General features: G+C 41.1%; 2 protein-coding genes across 2 annotated transcripts in view; one reads left to right on the forward strand and one right to left on the reverse strand.

Moving 5' to 3' along the window:
• The window catches only part of LOC144691099 (transmembrane channel-like protein 5), a 264020-nt gene extending 260878 nt beyond the window's left edge, over positions 1-3142 (forward strand). The window contains exon 26 of the mRNA XM_078559169.1: positions 1-3142. Coding sequence (XP_078415295.1) covers positions 1-101 — 101 coding nt within the window. The 3' untranslated portion in view covers positions 102-3142.
• Positions 2902-25259, reverse strand: part of gde1 (glycerophosphodiester phosphodiesterase 1) — a 23992-nt gene continuing 1634 nt past the window's right edge. The window contains 5 exon segments of the mRNA XM_078559171.1: positions 2902-7584; positions 15430-15638; positions 15833-15925; positions 19845-19950; positions 21303-21478. Coding sequence (XP_078415297.1) covers positions 7437-7584; positions 15430-15638; positions 15833-15925; positions 19845-19950; positions 21303-21478 — 732 coding nt within the window. The 3' untranslated portion in view covers positions 2902-7436.

A 25259-nucleotide genomic window follows, 5' to 3' on the forward strand; every position in this document is an offset into this window, starting at 1 on the left:
AAGACCAAAGTCATTATCAAAGTACGAGAGGAGGAACTGGCAGTGCTCTTGCACTGGCTTTGGCTGCCAGGCATCAGGCAGAGCAGAACCCGTATGAATAATTGTTTTAGAGACAAAGGACTAAACTTTCCACGGCCCTGTGAGCACCAAGCTGGGGGGTGACTTATCAGAAAATCACGGGTAACATTAATTGGTGGAACAGCATGAATAATGCAGCAGCAAGTTTCCAAGGAGCCACCTGTTGCAGTGAGGCATCAGGTCGCTCCACCCACAGTTCTTTTCTAAATCTACCTGATCATTGTAAGATTTCTGAATGTTAACAACGTTCCTTCGTTGTTTCTGAGTCGTCTTTAGGCTCTGAAAATAATTAAATGCATATATCATCCGTGGTTATCCACGATAATGAAGTGTTCTTTTACCCTAACAATTCATCACCAATAATGAAAATTACAGTCAAACTCTGTAAAGTGCTTTTATTTGCTAAAGTAATTTATAATTAAACAATTTATTAAAACTTAAGTATATTTTATTGGTAAATAATTCTAAGGCAACGTCTAAATTTAAAGCTTCAAAAAGAACATTGCTTCTTCACTTGACAAAGAACAGTTAAGAATTAAATTGTTAAAATCTAATATGTTTATGTATGCCTGTATTTTATTCTAATTACACACACTTTGTCTGTTTACTATTTTCCATACTTTGGCAAAGTTTTGTGCTTTGTTGTAATCCTGGTTAATGGGATATTTCTACATTTCGGACACCAGGGCCTTGAAGTTCTGTGGGGCATCTCTTGGTTTTCCTGCCATAACTTTAGTAGGAGCAACAAAGCTCAGAGATAAAAGAAAAATACTGCGGATGCTGGAAATCTGAAATAAAAACAGAAAACGCTGGAAAAACATCTCTGGCAACATCTGTGAAGAGAGTGAAGATTCTGTATGAGTCTTCTTCAGAGCTCTGAAGAAGTCATACGGACTCGAAGCATTAACTCTGTTTCTCTCTCCACAGATGTTACCAGACCTGCTGAGTTTTTCCAGCATTTTCTGTTTTTATTTTAAAACTGAGATAGAAAGATGGCCAAAATGGCCAATTAATGCCATTTCCCCAAGGCTTCTGCAGTCTCCAACTAAAGTTGTAGCAGAAAACTGGAAGAAACACTACAGAATTTACAGATCCCAGTGTCAGCATCAAGTATCCTGAGCTCGAGTGTGTAGCAAAGCCAACTGCAGAGTAAAACTCCAGCCACTCTGCTCCTCCAGTGTGGTTAAATCTTAGCCCAGAGTGACATTTCCATTTCTTGTCAACCTTCTAGCCTTTCTGAACAATTATGAATTAGTGTCATATTATTGGTAGTTTTGTTCCTGTGCTCACCAACAACTGGATTGAGCTGCTTAAATTATTTTGTATAGAATTCTCACAGGCAAAGAGTGTGCGATTTTCATTTCTCAGTTTGAGTTGGATTTAAGCTGGGTCCCAGAGAAGAAAGAGCATTAAACAAAATCATTGAAACACAAACTCCTTGTTTCCTTTCACTCCAATATTTTTTGTGTTTAGCTGGAGGTGTGCTATTTGACTTTATGGAAATAATGACATTTAATCATGTTTGTTTGTATATGTACAAGCTGCAATGTAGAATGTTGACAAAAATTAATATATTTGTAGGGTATAACTCTGTATAATTTTGTTGGTTCTTGTTTCATATAATCATAAGACACACTAATGAGGATTCAAAATAAACCTTTAAAAAGAACAAAATATGAGATGTTTATTATCATAATTCTGATCTACAAGCTAATAGATAACAGCAACAATTCAAACCACACAGTTTTGATGTCTTTGCTTTTTCAGTGTGAAGAAATTTAGCTTATAGGCTTCGGTTGACTTGACATATATAAACTCATCGTCCCAATTGTTTTGTGAAAAATACTTCCAAGTTGTTGAATATATTTCACAAGTGGCAGACTGATGGAGAGTTGATGGCGTCACTAGTGCAATAAATATGTCAAATACAATTTATTACAATATTGCTCTTACTTTTCAGTAAGTTCCATATTTATACTTCTGAAATCGCTGCAGTTTTGTCATAATATTGTGTGCAAATCTACAAATATGTTGGGCCCCAACATGAGCCACAGTCCACCACCAGCTCTGCTGAAGACATGGTGAGAGCATTTTATAGAAGTAGCTGTGATTAAGCCCTTTTATAAGGGTATATGTTGGCACTATGGTGTTCATTGATTTGATGCATGGGTGCACATTAAACCCTTAAGCACTTTAGCAGAGTGTTCGTACAGCAGTTTATTATTCTGTCTTATCGGTAAGTCATTGATGCAAGTCTTGTATCCTAGGAGTTGACCAAATTCCTTTAGCTTTTGAAAAAAGTGGTGAGTGAAATGGAGGGTTCCGATATATAAGCATAAATTTTGCAATTTAGCGTTCTTAATGAGCAATTTAAAACTAAGGCCTGCTAGTCAATCTTGCATGGCCAATTTCCTGTCATGGGCTCTCCGCATGTGAGGGAGCATTAAATTATAACATTTATTCTATATCAGCATACGACAAAATGACTTCTATTTATATAGCATCTTTAACCTAACAAAGTGTCCCAAGGTGGCTTCACAGAATAATTATATAACAAAATGTGAGACCAAGTCACATGAGGAAATGTTAGGTCAGATGACCGAAAGCTTGGTCAAAGTGGTAAGTTTTAAGAAGGAAAGCAAGGTAGAGGTTAAGGGAATACTGTTTCATTGCTAATAAACATAATAATACTGGCATCACAATTTTTAAGCTTCGTAGAAATCAGAAAGTTGCCTGTCAGAATGTTCCTTCATGAGATTTCTGTGGGCACAATGCGAAATATACACACATTTTCCATAGAAACAATTCCGACATTCGGTGAAGTTTCCATAAACATTCCATTTATTGAAAGAACAGAAACAATTAGAGAACATCTTCATTCTATAATCTGTAAAATAACAGATTAAGTATCCACAATAACTGTCTTCACAATAAATTATCTTGTACAATTATATCACAGAGTTAGTAAACAGAACCCATCAACTATTCAAAGAGCTACCAGCTGCTCGGAAACAACATGTATTCATTCAGACAGCAGTGAAACCAGAGATTTCTGTGCTTTTTTTAATAAATGTGAGTTTATTGAAAACTAAACCCTGAGGAAATCTTTAATAACACTGGAAAAATGCATAGTTTTTTTATTCTCCCAGTGAGTAACATATCAGGATTGCTACAAAATAGGACAGTACAAAACAAAGTGTTTGTGGCTAATAATTCATTCATTTAATACACAAATTTACTATCAAAGAAAATACATTATCCCCTAACACTTTCCAGATTTTCAACCAAATGCTTGCTGAGAGTACTTGATATTTAAAAGAGGAATCTCAACCACCCCCTGGCCCCCACCCACTATTTCTCTGTAGAGGTAGAAAATTTACAGATCTCAGCAAATATTTAGTTGGTATCTTTATCCTGGTCATTACAAACTCAATCGGAGAATAAAAGTCAGCAAAAAAGCTATCAACTTTACTGCGCAATGGGCTATTAATAGAGCTCTAACCGAGCTCAGCAAACATTGTTGCAACACAGGCCAGTCAGTGATACCAGTTTGAACTGACACTTCACTAACTTGGGGAATAAAAAGGGAAGTTTACTTTTAAAGCAAAACATTTCTAAAAAAAAATATGGCTGCTAATTGCCTGAACATTCCATTTTTGCAGCAGTGCAGAAGTTCAAAAATATAAATGCAATGTGCTTGTGCTATTACCAAATATATGTTCCCATTTGTATCTCCTTAAAAAATTTACAGAGGCATTTGGTTCTGACAGAAATGTTCTTTGAATTTGCCATGTGAATAGACGGGCAAATGGATAAACTTTAGTGCACATTTAATAGTGCTACATTTCACCATTTTAAAAAGTGATCACTATGGCAAATAGTGCAAAGGTTCACTTTCTTCCTTTTTGATTAGATAACAGTTGAGTAACTCAAAGGAATGTGGCTTTAAAACAATACTTAACACACCAGTTTGGAATATGAAATTGAGCAGCAGCACATTATCAAGGCAGCAATCCAACAAAGGATGCTTTTAATTCCTAAGCAGGTTTCAGCTATGTAGTGGAAAATCTAATTGCGGACCTAAGTTTGATCTTGGGAGTATTTTAACTTCTGAGTCTCAGTTACCAACTGCTAATCAGCCATCTGCCCGGAATGAAAGCAGCATCCAGGAGAGGATGTTCAAACACTGAATAGCACCAAAGAGTTACCAGCAAACAAGTCATTTGTAGGCAGGGAAGCAGCAACTTTCTGTGTGGGGCCTCGAAGAGAGCCCCTGCTCCTCCTGGCCCGACAAAGAAACAATTCTCACTTACATATGGACCTTTGTCCCACCTGCTGGAAAAGTCGCAGTGCTTCCCTGCTCAGGCATGGGTTAAAACTGATAGACCAGGGCTTCAATTTGAGATTCCTAACTGCTTTCAGTGGGCCCCTCATCACCCTAACTGCAATGAACAGTTAAAAAGGTGGTCAGCGCAATTCAAGCAATGGATGTGCAGGGCACAATGCTCTATTTTAAATGCCACCTCACCTGTTCCTATAAGGTCTGGTGGGTTAAAATCTATTCAGAAGTCTTCGTGCCTGGATCCAACACCAACTCAGTTCTAATATTTTTTTTTGCTAGTGTTGTGAGATAAATTGTGCTAATGTCACTACAGCCGCAAAGGCCCATCCGAAGGTGTGAATTCTCTCTACCTCATTGGTAGAAATTGTAAACAAACAGTCTCAAGTTAGTGCATGAGTTTATGTGGTAAGTGTGCAACTAAGGGGAAAATAACAAAATTTTAACAAAGATATAACACAACAGTTTCTTGATTCATTAACACAAACAATGAAACTAGTTTTATCTTCCGTATATTTATGAACTGTTTTTTGTAATTTCACATCTATGTTCAAAAAGACACTGCCATATCCTCACATGGATATTATTCTCTTATCAGACTTCTGGGATAATCTTTCACAACTTATAGTCAACCTTTAGCATACTTCATGACATTGGGAAGGTTTCAGTATTACTCACTTCTGCATTAAGACATGTGAATTACTTAATAAAATTCAACAACTTGCATTTATATATCACCTTTAACAGGGGAAAACATCAGAAAATGCTTCACAAAACCCTAATCAGACAAATATTGGCACATCATTAAAAAAGAGATATTAGAGGGTCAGAGTAGGTTTGAAAGAGGCTCTTAAATAAGGAGGTGCAGAAGTTTGGGGAAGGAAAGTGCGAGTTAGGGTTATTGTCTTCTGTGTTCCAAATGTTTACTGACCATTGAGGCTGGATGTGGGGTAAGTGGTTTGACAGCACACCAACAATGGACAGGTTAAGAGGTGGTGGTGAGGTGGAGTTGGCTGTCACCAGTGCATCTCAAACCTAGCATCAAATCTTCAGATGATCTCACTGGGGGCAGCATGTTGATGAAAACTAAGAGGAGATCAAGTACAGATCTGGGCATGGGGAGATAATCCAGCAATGACAGGATAGTTAGAGGTAGAATAAAGGCAGTTCTATTCAGCTTCACAACAGAGGAAAGGCATTAGAGGAGACTAGCATGAGCAACAGTATCAAAGCCTGCAGAGGCTGAGAAAGAATAGTGGAGATAGGCTGCTGGATAGAGGTGGTGAGGATGATTTCTGGGTGGCGGGGTTGTCAGAATGATGACGACTCTTTGAAAGAGAGGGGTCAGTACCTAATATGGGGACATTTGAAATATCAGGTAGCATGGAGCCGGGAAAGAAAACTGGGTGGTCATCAATTTAAGGCAAATAGGGTTGATAAAGCAAGGGATGGATTTCACAGACAAACAGAGCTCTGAGATGGTATGACCAGAAATATGACAGAAATGAGAGAAAGATGCAGGTTCAGGGCTGGAATGAGGGGGAACCTTGGTTTCATGGATTTGGAACGAGAGAATGCAGATGATGAGATAGTTTTAATCTTAGTGGCAAAGAAATCCATGACCTCCTTACACTTGATGGTGCCAGAGAGGGTAGAAGGGAATATGGGGCCAGGGGGGGTGGGGGTGTTTAAGAAGACAGTTGGCAGTGAAAAACTTGGAGTCATCTTTATTTTCCAGAATGCTCATGGTGTAGTGAGCAATTTTGGTAGGGAAGATCCTGACAGTTCTTGATGTGGTCCAGCCAGATCTAGCAATGAATGGCAGAGTTGTGCAGCAGATAGATCAAGTCTGTGCGCTTTGGATTTCATGGGACAAAGATAGGGGAGATGTACAAGGGAGCCAGAGTAGAACAAATAATTGGGCAGATCAACAGTTGTAGAAGTATCAAAACAAAGGGAGGGTCAAAAATTACAGCTGAGAGTTTGAAAGTGCATTTGAAGGTGACTTTTTCCCATGGTAAAAAGAGAATTGATGAACTGCCAAATGTCAATTATGAGCCAGCAAAGGTTGATCCAAAGGTCCGGCACATCTGAATAATGACTTTTATGATTATTATGTGCACCAATGAATCCAGTACATCAGCAGAGGGATGAATGAATTTAACGGTAATGAAAAGCAGGGGAATGTGGCAGCAACGAAGCTGAACCCAAAACAGGATGGAACAGTAGAAACAGATTGGAGCTACCTTAGCATAGAGGGAGGAGGGCATTTGGGACTCAGAAGTAGGTCAGATACTGGAATGAAAATGACCCATCAGAGAGTACATTCTCTGTAGAAAGTGGTGGTGATTGTGGAAGTCACGGTAAGATCCAGAATCCAGCCTAGGAGAAGGTGGATTTGATACAGGACCCACATCAAAAATATAGCTGAGAAACCAACAGCAGGAGAATAGAGATGGGCTGTAGGGTAGAAACGGTTACCTTAAAACAACTGAGTAGCAGGACAGAGTCAGAGGAGGAGAGTCTCACAGTCTAGGCCAAGACAGCAGCACAGTCTTGATGTTGGAAGAATCCAGGAGTCTAGGAAGTCAATTTTGAGCAGAATTCCGTTGAAAAGAGCAGTGAAAACAAAGAACAACTTCAACTCGTGTGCATTTATTTTACACGTACTTAACATTCGCAGCAAACAAAACAAGTTTTCCTTCATAAATAAACAGCAGTTTCTTCCCAAATTGGCAGAAACTGCCTACTGTCCAGAAGCATTCCCCAGCAAATCTGTACCATTGAAAGGTACCTCACTTTAGTGCTTTGCTACTCTTATTTAATGCCAATATTACGCTTCTCATTTAATCGCACAATTATTTACATTATTAATGGATTTCATCAAGTCAAAAACTAGTTACTTTTCCCAATATCAAAATACAAAAAATTGAAGAGACTGGTACACCTTTTTTAATATAGCACACCATTCTTACATTTAGAACTACATGCGAGTCTATACAGAAACCTCAGGGATAAGTTAGGAAGAAGATGAACGCTGTTCGACAAGGCTGTCAGTAATGTAAATACAATGAAGGATTTTTTCATAGTATCGTTTTTCATCTGAATAATTTACAGTCCAGGCAACCACTTCAACCCCTCTTTCAGCCCAGAACCGAATGTAATCCCTATGGAAAGTGAAAATTGGAGAATTTAATATAAATTGATAACATCACTTTTTGAAACAAAGATATTTCACTTTGCTTCCCCCAAACATAGCTCACAAGATTTTTTCTTCCTTTTCACAGTTCTACGCTGGGCCGATACACAATATTCTTTTGAAGCAGCTTGGGAAGGTTCATTACTTTAAAGTTGCTATATAAATACAAGATGTTGTTGTAGAAGGACAAGCTAGCAGATTGGCTGCTACACCACATTTTTAACGCTAGCACCACACAATTGTCCAGCCAATATAAAAGATGCTTCCAACGTGTGGGAAGGGAGTGGGTAGAATAGAGGAGGGTGCTCATTTTCTTTACCGTTGGAAATCACATTACATTAGAAATTTGGTGCATTGGTGGCAAAACTCAACCAAATTACGAAAACAAATGTTTGCATTTGCAGAGCAGCTTGACAAGAAAGCAAGTAAGCACCTGAGCTAATTAGTGGCTGTCACAGATAGTAATCTATTTCGTTAACTTTATGATGGTATGCACTAAGATCACATTATGGACAATTATTAAAAATACACCTTGCCTGGAGTTCTTATGTTATTAATAGGTTTCAAATTTTCTTGCATACATCTGAACAGAAGTAAGCCATTCAATCTCTCAAACCTGTTCTGCCATTCTATTAAATCATGCCTAATCTGTATCCTAACACAAGTGACCAACCTTGGTTTCCTTTAATACTCTTACCCAACAAAAATCTATAAATCTCAATTTTGAAATTTCCAATTTCCATTGATGTGAACACATCAACAGCCTTTCCTGAGATGAACAATGTGTTTCCTCACAGACCGCATGGATCGGTTTGAGCAGCAGTTGGATGCACTTAGGAGCATTCAGGTGGCGGAAAGCGTCATAGACAGGAGTTTTACAGATGTGGTCACACCCACGGTACAGATAGATGGGTGACCGCTAGAAGGGGCAGGCAGTCAGTGCAGAAATCCCTGTGGCTGTCCCCCTCTCTAACAGGTATACCATTTTGGATACTGTTGGGGGGGGATGGCCTATCAGGGGAAAACAACAGCAGTAGCCAGAGCAGTGGCACCACGGCTGTCTCTGTTGTTCAGCAGGGGGGGTCAAAGCACAGAAGAACAATTGTCATAGGGGACTCTATAGTCAGGGGCTCAGATAGGCACTTCTGTGGTCATGAAAGAGACACCAGGATGGTATGTTGCCTCCCTGGTGCCAGGGTCCAGGATGTCTCTGATCGGGTACGGGACATTCTGAAGGGGAAGGGAGAACAGCCAGAGGTCGTGGTACACATTGGTACTAATGACATAGGCAGGAAGAGTGATGAGGTCCTGTAGCGGGAGTTCAGGGAGTTAGGCAGAAAGTTAAAAAACAGGACCTCTAGGGTTGTAATCTCAGGATTACTCCCTGTGCCATGTGCCAGTGAGGCTAGAAATAGGAAGATAGTGCAGCTAAACACGTGGCTGAACAGATGGTGTAGAAGGGAGGGTTTCCGACATCTGGATCATTGGGATGAGCTGGCAAGATGGATACAGAATTGGCTTGGTCACAGAAGACAGAGGTAGCAGTGGAAGGGTGCTTTTCTGAATGGAGAGCTGTGACTAGTGGTGTTCGCAGGGATCAGTGCTGGGATCTTTGCTGTTTGTAATCTACGTAAATGATTTGGAGGAAAATGTAACTGGGCTAATTAGTAAGTTTTCAGACGACACTAAGGTTGGAGGAGTTGCAAATAGTGAAAAAGATTGTCAAAGGATACAACGGGATATAGATCGGTTGGAGACTTGGGCGGAGAAATGGCAGATGGAGTTTAATCCGGACAAATGTGAGGTAATGCATTTTGGAAGGTGTAATACAGGCAGGAATTATACACTAAATGGCAGAACCCTTAAGTGCATCAACGGGCAGAGGGATCTGGGTGTACAGGTCCACAGGTCACTGAAAGTGGCAACGCAGGTGGATAAGGTAGTCAGGAAGGCATATGGCATGCTTGCCTTCATTGGCAGGGGTATTGAGTATAAAAGCTGGGAAGTCATGCTGCAGCTGTATAGAACCTTGGTAAGGCCACACTTGGAATATTGTGTGCAATTCTGGTAGCCACATTACCAGAAGGATATGGAGGCATTGGAGAGGGTGCAGAGGTGGTTTACCAGGATGCTGCCTGGTCTGGAGGTTATTAGCTATGAGGAGAGGTTGGAGAAACTCGGATTGTTCTCACTAGAGCGACAGAATAGAGGTTTGCAAAATTATGAGTGGCATGGACAGAGTAGATAGTCAGAAGCTTTTTCCCAGGGTGGAAGAGTCAATTACTAGAGGACATAGATTTAAGGTGAGAGGAGAAAACTTTAGAGGAGATGTGCGGGGCAAGTTTTTTACGCAGAGGGTAGTGAGTGTCTGGAATTCGCTGCCAGGGGAGCTGGTGGAAGCAGGTACGATAGTGGTGTTTAAGAGGCAGCTTGACAAATACATGAATAGGATGGGAATAGAGGGATACGGACCCCGGAAGTGCAAATGTTTTAGTTTGACAGGTAATATGATCAGCGCAGGCTTGGAGGGCCGAAAGGCCTGTTCCTGTGCTGTACTTTTCTTTGTTCTTTGTTCCTGACATCACCCCTGAACAGCTCAGCTCTAATTTTAAGGTTAAGCCCCCTTGCTTTGGACTTCCCTACCAGAGGAAATAGTTTATCCCCATTTACCCTATGAATTCCTTTAATCATCTTAGATCAATCAGGTCACCCCATGAGTCTACTATATTCAAGAAATGCTAGCTTAAACAATGCAACCTTTCTTCAGATTTAACTCTTTTAGCTTTGATATCATTCTGGTTATTTCCTAAACAAATCTCTCCTGCAAACAGGAAGAATGGAGCAGCTAAAGGCCCCACTTTAATCAGCTGCCGGACGATTATTCATTCACTAAAGTCATTAAAAAAAATTATAAACGCTAATTTTAACTTTTTGTTTTGATAGCTCACAAACAAGTTCAAAAACTGTAGGTATATGAGGTGATTTCTGATAGTTTAAGAAAAAAAAGCACATTAAACCAAAATTTATCATCTGTTTGACACAGGGCCAGATACAAGAGTGTGCAAGTACTAACATTGTAGGAACAGTTATAGATAACCTGATTGTAAAAGGCAAATATATTTAAACACTAAGTCTAATGAAGCCTAACCCTTGGCCATAGTAGACCTGGATGAACTGACTGAATCTCTGATTTTTTAAAAATCCTGCTTTTAAAAAGGTTTGTTTACCTATAACAACACTAATTTTAGAACCAAATTTACAATAACATGTTAAATGAGCAAGTTATTTCAGAAAGTATGTGTATAGCTTGAATAGGAACTACAGCATGGTTAGAAGTGACTGACAGTTCACAATCCATGATGTAATGCTTTGAATTTTGATAAAAGCGATTAAGTTTCAGAAATCAAGGGTAACAGCAGAGAACAGGAGAATGTGAAGAAATAAATTTGAAGAGAGGTTTCCAAGTACCTTTCAGAGTCCAACATTAAGATAGTTTAAAGTATAGAATAACAGTACCAAATATGTGTAAGATGTTGGCTTGAACACAAGAAATAGGAGGAGTAGACCAAACAGAAAATAAAGGTTCCAAAAATAGATTTTGCTATGTGACCTGACGAAATCTACTCAGTACTTGGGCCCACAGATCCAGTCCTAACACTGCCATAACTCGTGGGGTTAACTCATATGCATGCTTCCCAGCACCATTTCCACGCAACACAAGAATAGTTTATCCAAGGCAGCGGAGAGGAAGCTTCAGGTGCAGCCTTTAAAGATCAGCATTCACTTTAATTGTCAACAGCAAACTGCTGAAACAGTAAACAAGTGGCAAACTTTTGGCAAAATTACATGTAATGTTAGTGACTCTAAATGTCTCAGGTTTTATGACTGAGGGAAAGACTTCCACTGCAGCAGCAGGCGGAGAGATCCAAGGAAGGAAGCAAGCAATTTGAAGGGGATCAAAAACAGAAGCCCAAAACCTAGACGAATCTGAAATTGAGACATTCCTGGATGAAATACAGGAGAGTAGAGGAAATCTATTGAGTGCCCATGGGAGAAAATTTTTAAACACTGTACAAAACAACGTAAAGGTAGGGGTGGCAGCGGACTGAATGTCACCTCTCTCTCATCCCTATCCTGCAAACCAGTGCAGGGAAAGGTTTAAAACGACTAACAAGGACAGTCAAGGTAATAGGCCTCAGTTGTTTTCTTTTCTTGGGCAATGACACATTATTAACCCTCTGGCATATCTGCTTGTTTAAATCCTCCTTCTCATTATACTGTGGGTTCAGGAGTTTCCTGACTCCGTATCTTGCATTGTGTTTCCATTTATCCTGACAAGAATAACTTGCATGCAGAGCTTAAATAGCCCTTCCTCCACTTTAAGAGTAGTACCACATGATTTGTTACACTGGCTGCCTGATGTCAATTGGAAGAAACCCCTCAATTGCTATCCTTCACCTAATGCATTCAATTTTCTTTCAGCAGAAAATTGCACAACATGCCTGTCAAGGCAAAATGACCAGGGTGGGCATAACACAACACTGGGGATCTTGGCTCCTATGAGATGCAGCCCATAGAGCTGTTGAAGGAGGTACAGTAAAGCTGCAAGATGAGACACTGGTGTAATCGTATAGATTAAACTGCAGTCTGCACTATCATCATTGCATCTCAGTAAAGCAGTAGACAACCAGCTGCTTCCTCAACTATAACAGTCTACTTAATACGTTGGGAATTCTGACACCTGCTCTTAGGTTATACCCTCTTTCCCAGAGCCATCACAACAAAGAGGTATAGAAAGATAACATGAAACAGATGGTATAAATGGGAGGAAATTGCTTCTTTGCAGATTATGATCAATCAGACGAAAATGAAGATACTGATAACAACAAATGGAATATAGAGCAATAGGCCACACAGGTGTCCATGGAGCAAGAGCCTACCTCATGTTTCACTTCCAGAACCTCCTCTATAATCCCTTGGGTCGCTTGCTTTCTCAATATCATACACCATCTCAAAATCTTTCAGCAAGGAAAAGTAGATAATCTAATTGATAAGTTAGCATTGAATAATTTACAAAGTGCAAGGAAGCTGCCAGAGTGGATAAGGATTTTCAGACTGTGCTTTCCCTTGGATCGGGAGTCATGGGACTCAGATCTCATGGATACTTGCCTAAAGAAAAGAACAATGTTCAAGCCTATGTGCAGACACTTTCTCGTGCAGCAAGCTTGACCTTCACTGGATTTTTTCTCCATCATTGAAGAAAGAAAGGTGAGAAAGACCCTTTAGCCCTCTTCAGCATTCCTTTCAGTATCCAACAGCAGCCATTAAAACAGACATCCTGTTAATCCAGACACACAGATCAAAAGCCCAATAGGATGGCACTACCTGGACCTGACCTATTTCTTGGGAAACAGAGCATGTTAAGCATTTGGCCTATCCCTCCAGAGCACTACAAGAATGGCACATAGCTTTGCATAGCTCAAGGGGAAAGCTTGGGGCTTTGGTTGAAAGGTACAAGGGCAGTTTATTGCAATAGCTTCATATTGAAGGTGTCAGCATTTTTGAACACAGTTCATTGAGGAATGTTAGAAAGAGATAAAGGGTAATTCGGTCTTTCTCATCTTTCTTCAATGATGGAAAAAAAATCCAATGAAGGTCAAGCTTGCTCCACAAAAATATCTGTTCAAGTAGTCTTAAAGACTTGAATTGTGCAGCTACTGATGTGAATTGACGCTTTGTGTTGAACCTGGACATTCAGCATCCACTGTCATGAAGGTAAATGTCCATCTTATAGCTAATAAAACTGCATTACCTAGTGGAGCCAACTAATGGTGTAATCTGCATTTGGGCATAAGATGGAAAATTATTCACGCATTTTACGATGAGGTGCATTGCTTACTGAGCTACCCATGAGGAGATCCTCTTATCTGCTGTTCTCCTAAGAGTGCAAACCTACACTTGTTAGTTGTCAAATTACCATCCTCTTCAAAAGCAGAGAGGTAAATGAGGTATCCTTAGGTTCAAATTAACTTGAAGATGGCAGCTCATTGTGGAATATTGGAACAGTGTCAACTCTGTAACAGGTTTAGTATCCAATACATAAGCATAATAATCGTCAACACCGTTGGTAATTGACCAACATTTACTTGTTCTGGAGGGATAGAACTGTCAATAGCACACGGATTCTTCCATTAAACTCCAGGTAACTGTCAACCAAAGCCCTAATGAATACTGTGCTCCAAGCTGATAATGTCCTTTATTGAGACTCTACCAAGTACTGGTGGGTGCACTAAAATGCAACAAAAACACAGGTCCCTTAAGTGCTGAAATGCTGGGAGTTAAAAATCACAGGCGAGTTTTTCATGCAGTCCAAAGTCACAACAATGGGCTAAATGGCCTTAATGGCTCCACAGTACAGATGAGTACCATTGTATAAAACAACTCTACCTGATCCACATAGCTGTCATGGAAGATGTCAGTACTCTCTCTCTCTCCCCTCCACCCCGCAGAAGCATGGATGGTAAGTATTGATGATTTCAGTGATCTATGCCATATCATGTGCAAATCTGGCCTGTTCTTTTTTTAAATACAATTTCAGGGCTTCTATTTCTCAATTTATTTTGCAGTTCATTTACCATTTCCCAAAGTTACAGCTGTGAACACCACCAAAAACAACAAAGGAACAAAACTTTAGAGCTTTCGATTGGAGGTTTGCTGTACTCTGGCACTATTATAACTGCCACGTTTTTTTCAGCTGACAGGGAAACAGGATGTTTTGTAACATCAAATAATTTGATCACAGTGATAAACGAAACTCAGTTTGACAGGAAGAGTGTTTCAGTGAGGAATGAGACAGCTGGAATCACTCTATAGATTATGATCTGAAAATATAGAAGTATAGCTTTTGCTACAGATATTTTCCTATTAATAAACCGTGAACAATGAATACCAGTTTTAAATCAGCAACAATGTCACAGGAAACCACTTTCATGCAGGATAATCAAAATAACATTTGCAAGGATATTTTGAGGATATTTGTGCTCATCAAGGCTACAGAAGAGATGTTATCACTGAAGCATTAAGAAATCAGGTGCCATGGGGGCAATCTTTACCCCTCCCCACAAGAACAGAGAGGTACCCACTTTCACTTTTAAACAGGGTTTTAAGGAGGCTGTATGCCCCCACACTTTTACGTTTTTAAACTCAGAGGCCGTGAGGATCCCTCCAGGTAAAAGGAGAAGGAACAGTTCCAGGAGGTAAGGAATGTTTGTGGGCCAGGAAGAGGAGGAAGTTTTCTCCGGGCCTAACAAGCTTACACCTCCACGCCTTGGGGTTAAGTTCTACAGGATGTTTGGCAAACCCATACCTCTAGGCTTCCCGTCCAAAAATCATCCCCCCGCTCACTTTCTGGCCCGGAGTACCAGGATCAGGTTTTCACAGGACAAGTGGCACAACCAGAGTAAAGCTCCTTTTACTCTGCTCCAACAACGTCACTTCTTCCCAACTTCAGAAGGGACATCTTTTCCACCAGTGTGAATTTCCATCACCTACTTAGCCATTCCTAAAACCAAATAACCATTTTAATACTTATTTTTCCTGAATTAAAGCTAGCTTTATGTTCTACAAGTGAAGTCAAAATTCATGCCCAAACTCATTTCACATTGCATTGGGCCTCACAGCTTAATTGATTAAGAGACTTTAATTCCACTATGGCTAAACTTAAATCCAAATCTCTGGGGAGAAAGCATGGTATTCAAATCCACTGAACAACCAAATAATTTTTAAGAACCAGAGTAAGGTTTGTAATACTTACATTGATATGAAATTCTTCTGCATTAAAAATGCAGAAATACCAAAGAATTTCCACAAAAAAGCATGAAGAGACCAGTCCAAAATTATATCCAGCAACATGTACCAGTACTGCTTGTAGTCGTGAAATCTTGGTTTACCGTTCCCATAGAAACTGAGCCTCCAAGGTCGATGGGTGAGAGCAGTTGCTACATTCTTGTCAACTTGCTTCATCTTTAATGGTGCAAGAATGAAATAAGTACAAAATTAAACATTTGTTTTATTATCTCATGTAAAATCTACCAATACTCAAAATACCAAATCAATTCCGACATATTTACGACAATTTTGCTTCATACCATATAACTTCAAAGTAGAATGTGAAAGAGAAATTACGCTCCTTTGATGTAGTTTAAAGCTTTTAATACCTTGAAGATAACCAATGGATCAAAGGAACACACAATGCTCTTGTTGTACAGTTCAGGATATTCCTGGTACATCTTTTTCAGGGCTGCAGAGGCCTGTAAAAAAACAAGTTGAGTAACTCCTCATGCTAATGCTATTAATACATATAATACTTTTGATATGCTTCAATTGAAATGTTTATTAATCAGAGCTCACATATAACTACGAAAGCACTAGCGATAAATTATGTGATTTAGCCACTGTGTTCATTCAATTTTATTGCCCCATTGCTGCAGCTGTAGAGATATCTTATGTAGTACCAATGTTATTTTTCAACTCTTTCTGAGGGCATGCGTTAGTTCAGGATCAGGATCATGATGACAGAACAAGAAGTTTCACATGAGATCTAAAAACAAAACTTCCTGTATCCATTTGAAGCTTTCTTCCCCTGTCTTCAGCGCTTAAGCCAAATCCTTACATCGCCTTTAACACAGAAAATGTCCCAAGGTGCTTTGGAGATGGGAGTTATAAGAATAGGAAAGGGGTTGGATGCCGAACCCTAGAGGGAGAGATTAGGATGGGTGTCAGAAAGCTTAGTTGTAAGGATGGATTGAGAATAAACATTTGAACTTGTATTAATATACCACTTTACACCTCTCAGAATGCCCCAAAAAACTTCACAGTCACAGTCATTTAAAACATGAAAAGCTACAAACAGTAGAGATTCAGAGAGATTTAGGGTCTGTGTATAGAAATCACAAAAATGTAGCAGTCAGGTACAAAAAAATAGAAAAAGCTAATGGAATATTAGCATTCATAGCTTAGAGGCCTAGATATAAAGAGGAGGAAATTTTGCTACAGATATGCCAAGCCCTGATTAGACCACATTTGGAATATTATGTGCCGTTTTGGGCGAGATTCACCAGAACATTACCAAAGCTCCAAGGGTTAAACTATGAGTAGAGGTTACATAAATTAGGCTTCTATTTCCTGGAATATAAAAAGTTCAGGGATAATTTGATTGAGGTTTTTAGGATTTAGAAAGGAATCGGTAGGTAAGGTAAAAACTTTTTCCACTGGGGAGCCAAGCAGAACGGGACATAACCTTAAAAATCAGAGCCTGGTCATTCAGGGGGAGAAGTTAGGAAACAATTCATCACACAAAGGGTGGGAGAAGTTTGGAATTATCGCCTACAAAAAGCTACACTTGCTTTCAAGTAATGATTTAAAATCCGAGATGGATTTTTGCTGGGTGTGGGTATAAAAGGGTATGGAGCCCAGGCAGCTGGATTGTTTTAAGATACACAACGGCTATGATCAGTACAATGAATGGCAGAACAAGCTCAAGGGACAAAATGGCCTACTCTTGTTCCCATGTTCCAAATCATAGGATAATACAGCACAAAAGGACACCATTTGGCCCATTATGCCTATGTCAGCTTTCTGAAAGAGTCTCAGCAGTCCCTGCTCAATTGCCCTGCAATTTTTTCTCTTTCAAATATATTCAGTTCCTTTTGAAACTTATTACTACATCTGCTTTCAGCGTCTTTCCACACAGACCATAACTTACTGCGTAAAATAATGTCTCCTCATCTTGTCTCTGGTTCTTTTAGCAATTACCTTAAATCTGTCTCTTCTGGAAACAGTTTCTCCTTATTTAGTCAATAAAAACCCTTCATGATTTTGATCACGTCAATTAAATCTCCCTTCAACTTTCCCTGCTCCAAGGAGAACACCCCAGCTTTTCTAATCTTTCCATATTACTGTCCTAGTACCATTCCAGTAAATCTCCTCTGCATTCTCTATAAGGCCTTGACAATTAATTACTTTTAAAATGGAGCCATTGTTATACAGATAACTACAACAACCAATCTGTGTATATAGCAAGGGCCTATAAATAGCTAATTAATCAACATTAGTTAATCCGTTTTTGTTTGTGAAGGTCGCTATGAAAATCAGAACAAGGACAAAAGAAAAGAAGAACTGAAAAGTGAAAGAGATCACTGGAGGTATCGAGATGTTGAAATGGGAATCTCCTTTCACTGTTCTGCAATAGGTGTGGAACTTATTATGGACGCAAGCAATTCTTATCTTTAATGTCAACAGTCCTGGTAATCTCCCCAATCATCATTGTCCACAGCTGATTACATTGTTAACGTGGCCTTGTTTTGTCACTGCACCTGTTAGTCACCTTTAAACTTGCTCTTTAAACATCTAAATATTTAAATACCTGCATTTTGGGGCTGAAATAGCCTAATAAAATACAGAAAATTACCAACCCTCTCCATAATCACATTCTAAGAGAGGCAAAGAAGATCAGGAAGGAGGCCCAAGTAACCAAAGGCCCTGTCACCAAGGGGTGAAATGGGCAGATATACAAAAAGGCCAAATTTAGATAATCAAACAGTACAGAAGGATATGCAAAGCTGGAGGATGTTGCAGATATGAGGTGGGCAAGATCAATGAGGGGGTTGAAGAGTACATCAATGATTTTAAATGTAACGCACCAGGGAACTAAGAGCCTTTTTAGATCAATGAGAACATGAATGATCGGCAAGTAGGATTTTGTGCAGGATATATTTATGACCTCTAGTTTTGGATTATCCCACAAGTGAAAATCTTTTTTCTATGACTACTCTATCCAATGTTATCATAATCTTAAAGGCCTCCAATTAGACCACCTTCAGCATTCTCATTTGAGGAGAAAAGAGAACCTGTCTGTTCAGCCTTTCCCAGATATCTTCTCAGTTCTGACATCATCCTTGTGAATGCTTACTGCATGAAGGCAATCATATGGAGTTGGACAATGAAAGAAAATGAATTGATTGTCATGGGACCAGGAGCACTTGTTGAGTAGAGAGAGATTCAAAGGAGCAAGAGGTGACCTTGAAGAGGAAAGTAGAGGAAAAGTTGGAAGAGAAGCTATAGGGCTGAATTTTGTCGTCAGTGAGCAGGGGGCGGGGCCCGCTCGCCAACATGCAAAATGACGCGGGATGATGTCAGGCGGAACCCCCGGCATCATCTCGCCCCATTTAAATTTTCAGGAAGGCGGGCCCGCAGCAAAATCAGCTGTGGGCCCGCCGATCTGTCAATGGCCAATTGAGGCCATTGACAGGATCATTGAGACAATTAAAGGACCTGCCCGTCCAACCTTAAGGTTGGCGGGTTGGCCAGGAGCCCCGGCGGGGAATAGAAAAAACATGAAACCTCATCCACCGGCGAGATGATGTTTCATGCAGGGTTTTAAAAAGTTTAATAAAGTTTTAGCGTCGATTATGAACATGTCCCATCTCATGTGACATTGTCATATGAGGGGGACATGTTAAGGATTTTTATTTTCTATTTTTAATATTTTTAAAAGTGTCAGCGATCTCCCTGAGGCAGCACTTAGCCTCAGGGAGATGTGTGCTCTTTTGTGCGCATGCGAGAGAGAGCGCACTCTCGCTTTTGGGGAGTGTGTGTGTCCCCCGACCCCCAACCCCAAAACAGGGAGTGCATAGTGCTTCCCGGCGTACGTCACAGTGGGCGGGCCTTAATTGGCCCGCCCACATAAAATGGCGGCGGGGATCGGCTCCCCACCCGCCGGAGATTGGGTCGGGCCCGCCCGCCCAACAGGCAGAAAATTCTGCCCTATAGTGTGACAGGGATGTGAACTATATTTAAAAGTGTCAACTTCATGAGAACCTCGAAATAAAAATTAACTAATTTAAAACATAATAACTGACATACATGATCATGTGAACTGCAAGTCACACCTTTGTTGCAAAACCCTTCAGGATGAAAACTATTCTTCCAAACACATTTGTATGAAGACAGTGGTCTTTTAAATTACTTTATCAACATCCACTCAATAACACCAATCTCAGTTAGACTTACTTATACTATTGTGCTCTAGAATATGCTTAATGTTGGCATTAACAACAACACTATCAGCTCAAATCAAACTGACATTGTTTCTCATACATTAAATGGTGAAGTTTACTCTGTGGAACACAGCTTGTTTATGTGCTGCAGAAGTCAAAAGGTATATTGTACCTGAACTGCATGACCTTTGACATCAAAATAAATTGTCATGTTGGCTTTGAGACTTTCCACGACAGCTTCCTCCAAGGTTGGGACTTTCTCATCTGGAAAATGTCCACTGTATAGAACAGAATGCAAGTAATATTAGGAATGGAAGGGTTATGAAATAAACATTGAAATGAATAAAGTTCAATTGCTAAATTTAACCTTTATTTTTGTAAAATCAGGTTCAAAAACAGGCTCATTGCTTAGAAATTAAGCTTTTTTCATAAAAAACAGCATTAGTAATATTTACTATGAGTTTTAAACAGTTGCAGCTTCTACCACCATTGAACATTTAATATGTTAACAAGAAACAATAAAAACAGTTAAAATAATTTGATGAATCCTTTTAAGTGTATTTTAAATTACCTGTTTTTTAAAAAAAAAAATCAGAAAATAAAATTTCTGCTGTTACTCACAGGCCTAATAACCGGTCTGTTCATACAGCACTTTATAATCATACAACTGAAGAGCAAATATGAACATAAGTAATTAATATACATTTTCCAAATAATTTAAGAGAACTAAGAAGGAAGAGAGAAACAGAGACGGATAGAAATTAGGCTCTAGGCATCAGTAAAAAAAAAGTAATCTCTTACTTTCAAGTTTTTATAAGTCACCTAATTCAAAATGGCCAAAAAAGAACTCTAGTCAAGGATCGTAAAATATGCGCCACACATGTCAAAAGGTCTTGCTAAGACTATGAAAGAGTATTTCTGGATGCATTTATAATGCAACTATTGGACTGAGACAGTAGTTCTCTGTACCGTGTGCCTGCATGACCTTTGCATTTTAAATGTATTGAGACTCAGCTGTAGCATTTGTGCTCTCAACCCAATTCATTAAGTCTTACTAGGTTTACAAAATGCTCAAAGGATTCTGGCTGCTGTTTAAGGCAGATTTATACCGCACTCAAAGATGCTCCACACGGTGTCAAACCCATGAAGTGCAAGACAGCCGTGATGGTGTTCTCACACTGCCCTTATCTGGAAATAAGTCAGAATCTGACTTTGTAATTACAATGTAATGTTTGGTGTCATTGCATAGCAGAAACGGGTTTGACTGCAATATAATCACATCCTTATCCACATTTCAGATCAGACTGTTACCAAATGAGTCCCAGAGAATATTCACAAACCACATATTTTACTGTAGCTCTTCAAGGTGTTACAATTCAAAGCTACTATACAGAATGCAATTAGAACACAAACAATGCATTTACCAAGACTGCAGAAAGGACAATTATAGGTGCAGTTTTTCAAACCATAAGGTTTTTCAAACCAGCAGAGGTTGCAACACTTCTGAAATAATAATAGCACATTGAAAGAATATAGTCTAATTCTTATAGATTCGGAAATCTATGAGCAGCAAATGTAAAAGTGTATTTCTGTTACTATAATCGGTGTGGGGAACATTCTGATTACATACTGCAGTCTGTGCTTGGCTGCCGGGTTAAGTTTTCGGACCTCTTCGAAAGTTAAGTGATCAAGAGAACCGGTACCATCAGTTGTGCGATCCACAGTATGATCATGCATCAGAATAGGGAAACCATCTGAAGTAAACTCGAGATCCAGCTCCACACCAGTAGCGTTATGTTCAGCAGCCTAGACAAGGAGTGAGAACAGGACGTCTCAAAGTATTCGTTGGCTTATACACATGGCATTGTGACTACACAGAATGCCTCGTTGTAATGTTGCCATTGTATATAATGCAAATTTAGCCTAGACTATCATGCAAACTCTAAATTACTTTGATCATTCTGGAAGGAGGGTTTACAGCAATTGATTATGAATAATAGACTAAGCATTTTCCACCAAAAATATTTGAAATGGAACTGTAGAAATATTTTTCAGTCCTTTAAAACCCAATGACCAAGCTCTTTGTCACCATTGCTTTGGCTCAATGTTTGTTTTCTTTGATTATACCTCGATAATCTTTCAGGTAAGATCAACTAAATCAACACAGACAGATATTGATCCTGGGATTTTCCTGAGCTGCATAGCTCTGAACTAACTGAAAACCTGCACCACAGGCCTCACACTTAGGGCACAATGTTACAGGGGGTGGGGGTGCGAGTCATCCACCCTCCCCACTGCCCCACCCCTGTAATATTCTGCCCTCAGTGTGAGGCCTGTGGTGCAGGTTTTCAATTGGTTCAGAGCTACAGCTCAGGCACCTCGCCACCCCGCCCCCCCCACCACCCCCCCACACCCCCGCCGCCAAACCTGGAAGCAAAATCGGTGCGGAGCTGACCTGTTCTATGCCAGCCCGCCCTGCAGCCATAACGTGATAAATCCCACTGGCCGGCAGCTCCATCAGTCCCTGCGCTGCCAACAGCGCATTAGCGGGTGCTGCCAGGCTTGTAAGCAGAAGGTGGAGAAACACGGATCCCGAAGCCAGGGTCTTGGGCGAGGAGGGTTTGAGCAGGTTAGGGAGGGGAGCAGGAGCGGAGTGTGTTTAACGGAGCAGGCAGATAGGGATGGGGGCTCTATCTTAAGGGGGCCACCCACCTGATCTGCAAAGGGCAGCCCCAAAAGTTAGTTCCCCCCCCCACTTCCTTCCTGCCCTTTGAAAACTATTTTTTTTAAAAATGGCCTGCCCACTCCCACCCAACTGCCCAAGCCAAACGTTTTATGGCGTGGGCAGCATATTATCAGGGTCAACTGGCTTGGTAACAAGCCTAATTGACCCTTGGTTATCTCTTAATGGCGGGCGGGCCTGCCAATTCCAGCGTCTGCCCACCCCCCTATAACATGGGGGCGAGCTCAGAGGGTGGGGGGTTCAGCATATTGTCCCATTTTGTGTGCCCCCCACCCCCAGCATGGGCTTGTAAAATGCAGCCCTCAGTGGAAGTTTTAATGGACCATCACCAGTGGATTTGCTCCCAATAGTATAAAATAAAAGAAAAATTGCAAGCAAAGCACTCATGATTTTGCAATAAGTTGCTCACTGAAGGCTGTGCCTTTCATGACGCTCCTTAGAAATTGACCTCTGACCAAGATTTTGATTCAAAGGCACATTCAAAGGCCACACATCCTAATGCTGCCTCCTTTGGATCAGTGTCATTTTCTGCCTGACTCTGTTCCCTGTAGAGTCTCGGCAAGTGAAAAGTGCTCCATAAATGCAAGTTGTTGCATGCAAGGGCCTGCTGATGGCAAAGGGGTTCAGAAAACTCTGTCTAGTGACTTCACCTTTGAATGATCACGTAATAAACATTAAAACTCAAAGGAATGTAATTTTATTTTTGTAACCATTTTTCCAAATTCTGCTCTAAGGCAGTTGCTGGGAAGCACGAGACAGCAGGAAATAATTTGCCTTATTTTCCCTCTTCCTTTAGAGGTAACTGTTGGGGGTCTTTTCACATTGGAACTGATGAGATATGGAACTCTACAATTTTGGTGTTTTGCACTAGTGCATCACACTAAACTTTAACCAGCTTTCCTGAAATAAGAAAGCAGTAAATTTTGAAGTCAGAATAATAAAGATGGTTTCAAGCTGAAACAGTTTGGAGGTATAAGATCCTTACTTTATATTTAAATACTTCATTAAAATTATCTATCTGGACTGTTGTATTCTGCATTTTTCCCTCACTACTGGAACAATAGTTAGCTTCAGTTAATTGGTGATAAACACTGCAAAGTGGGATTTTTTTTAATCACATGAAGGAAAGACAAGACAGCAAACAGCACAATAGGTAACAGAAATGGGGGTGACAAGTTGGACAAATATCCTACCAAAATTAACTCACTTGCAACAGTAAAGGATTCCCAGAGACACGATCTAGCGTGTGGCATGCCTGCTAGCTAAAATCCATCACAGCACTCAGTTAGACATCACACAAGCAAAACATGTATCTAAATTCAGCTGAATCAAGTGGACAGAGGACTTTCCTGCATCTTTCAAGTGCCTGTTAATGGGAAAGTGCACCTTTAACTCCAACATCATCACCACTAGCTGCCCCAATAACCAGTAAGAAGCTGCTTTCTATCACACAGTTTCATACAGTGTGGATCTGTATAAGAAAGCCCATACAGATTGCTCATTGTATGGGAGTTCTGCTACAGGGCTGCTGCATAAGAATATAAGAAATAGGAGCAGGAGTAGACCACACAGCCCGCTGAGGCTGCTCCACCATTCATAGCTGATCTTGGGCTTCAACTCCATTATCCCATCCATTCCCCACATCCCTTAATTCCGTCAGAGCAAAAACCTGTCTATCCCGGCCTTAAATGTATTCAACGATGGAGCAACATCTGGGCTAGAGAATTCCAGAACCTCACCCTTTGAGTGAAGGAATTTCTCCTCAGCTCAGTCCTAAACGATCAGCCCCTTATCCCGCGACTGCGCCTCTCTGGCGTTTTAGATTCCCCAGCCTGGGGGACGGGGGAGGGAAACAGCCTCTCAGTGTCGACCCTGTCCAGCCCCCTCAGGCTCTCCCAGGTTTCAATGAGATCACCTCTCATTCTCCTGAACCCCAGAGGGCATGAGCCCAATTTACTCAGCATCGGGGCAACAATTGGACCTTGGGATGAGGGGGGGGTCAGTTGCCAGCCAAGTTCCTGTAGGGTCATAGAATCCACTAAGGCTCAGGAGGATATTGTTAAGTGTATAATAATAAGTGAGTGATGTTTGATTGTGTGTCAGAGACCAGGTTGTATGCGGGGGAGAGATTGGGGGGGGGGGAGAGGGATTGGTGGGGGGGAGAGATTGGGGGGGGGGAGAGATTGGGGGAGGGGGGAGAGATTGGGTGGGGGGGAGAGATTGGGGGGGGGGAGAGATTGGGGGGGGAGAGATTGGGGGGGGGAAGATTGGGGGGGGGAGAGATTGGGGGGGGAGAGATTGGGGGGGGGGAGAGATTGGGGGGGGGAGAGATTGGGGGGGGAGAGATTGGGGGGGGAGAGATTGGGGGGGAGAGATTGGGGGGGGAGAGATTGGGGGGGGAGAGATTGGGGGGGGAGAGATTGGGGGGGGGAGAGATTGGGGGGGGAGAGATTGGGGGGGGAGAGATTGGGGGGGGAGAGATTGGGGGGGGGAGAGATTGGTGGGGGGAGAGATTGGGGGGGGGAGAGATTGGGGGGGGAGAGATTGGGGGGGGGAGAGATTGGGGGGGGGGGAGAGATTGGGGGGGGAGAGATTGGGGGGGGGAGAGATTGGGGGGGAGAGATTGGGGGGGGGAGAGATTGGGGGGGGGGAGAGATTGGGGGGGGAGAGATTGGGGGGAGAGAGATTGGGGGGGGGAGAGATTGGGGGGGGAGAGATTGTGGGGGAGAGATTGTGGGGGAGAGATTGTGGGGGAGAGATTGGGGGGGGGAGAGATTGGGGGGGGGGGAGAGATTGTGGGGGAGAGATTGGGGGGGGGAGAGATTGGGGGGGGAGAGATTGGGG

This window comes from Cetorhinus maximus, chromosome 15 (assembly GCF_964194155.1).
Source record: "Cetorhinus maximus chromosome 15, sCetMax3.hap1.1, whole genome shotgun sequence".
Taxonomy (NCBI): domain Eukaryota; kingdom Metazoa; phylum Chordata; class Chondrichthyes; order Lamniformes; family Cetorhinidae; genus Cetorhinus; species Cetorhinus maximus.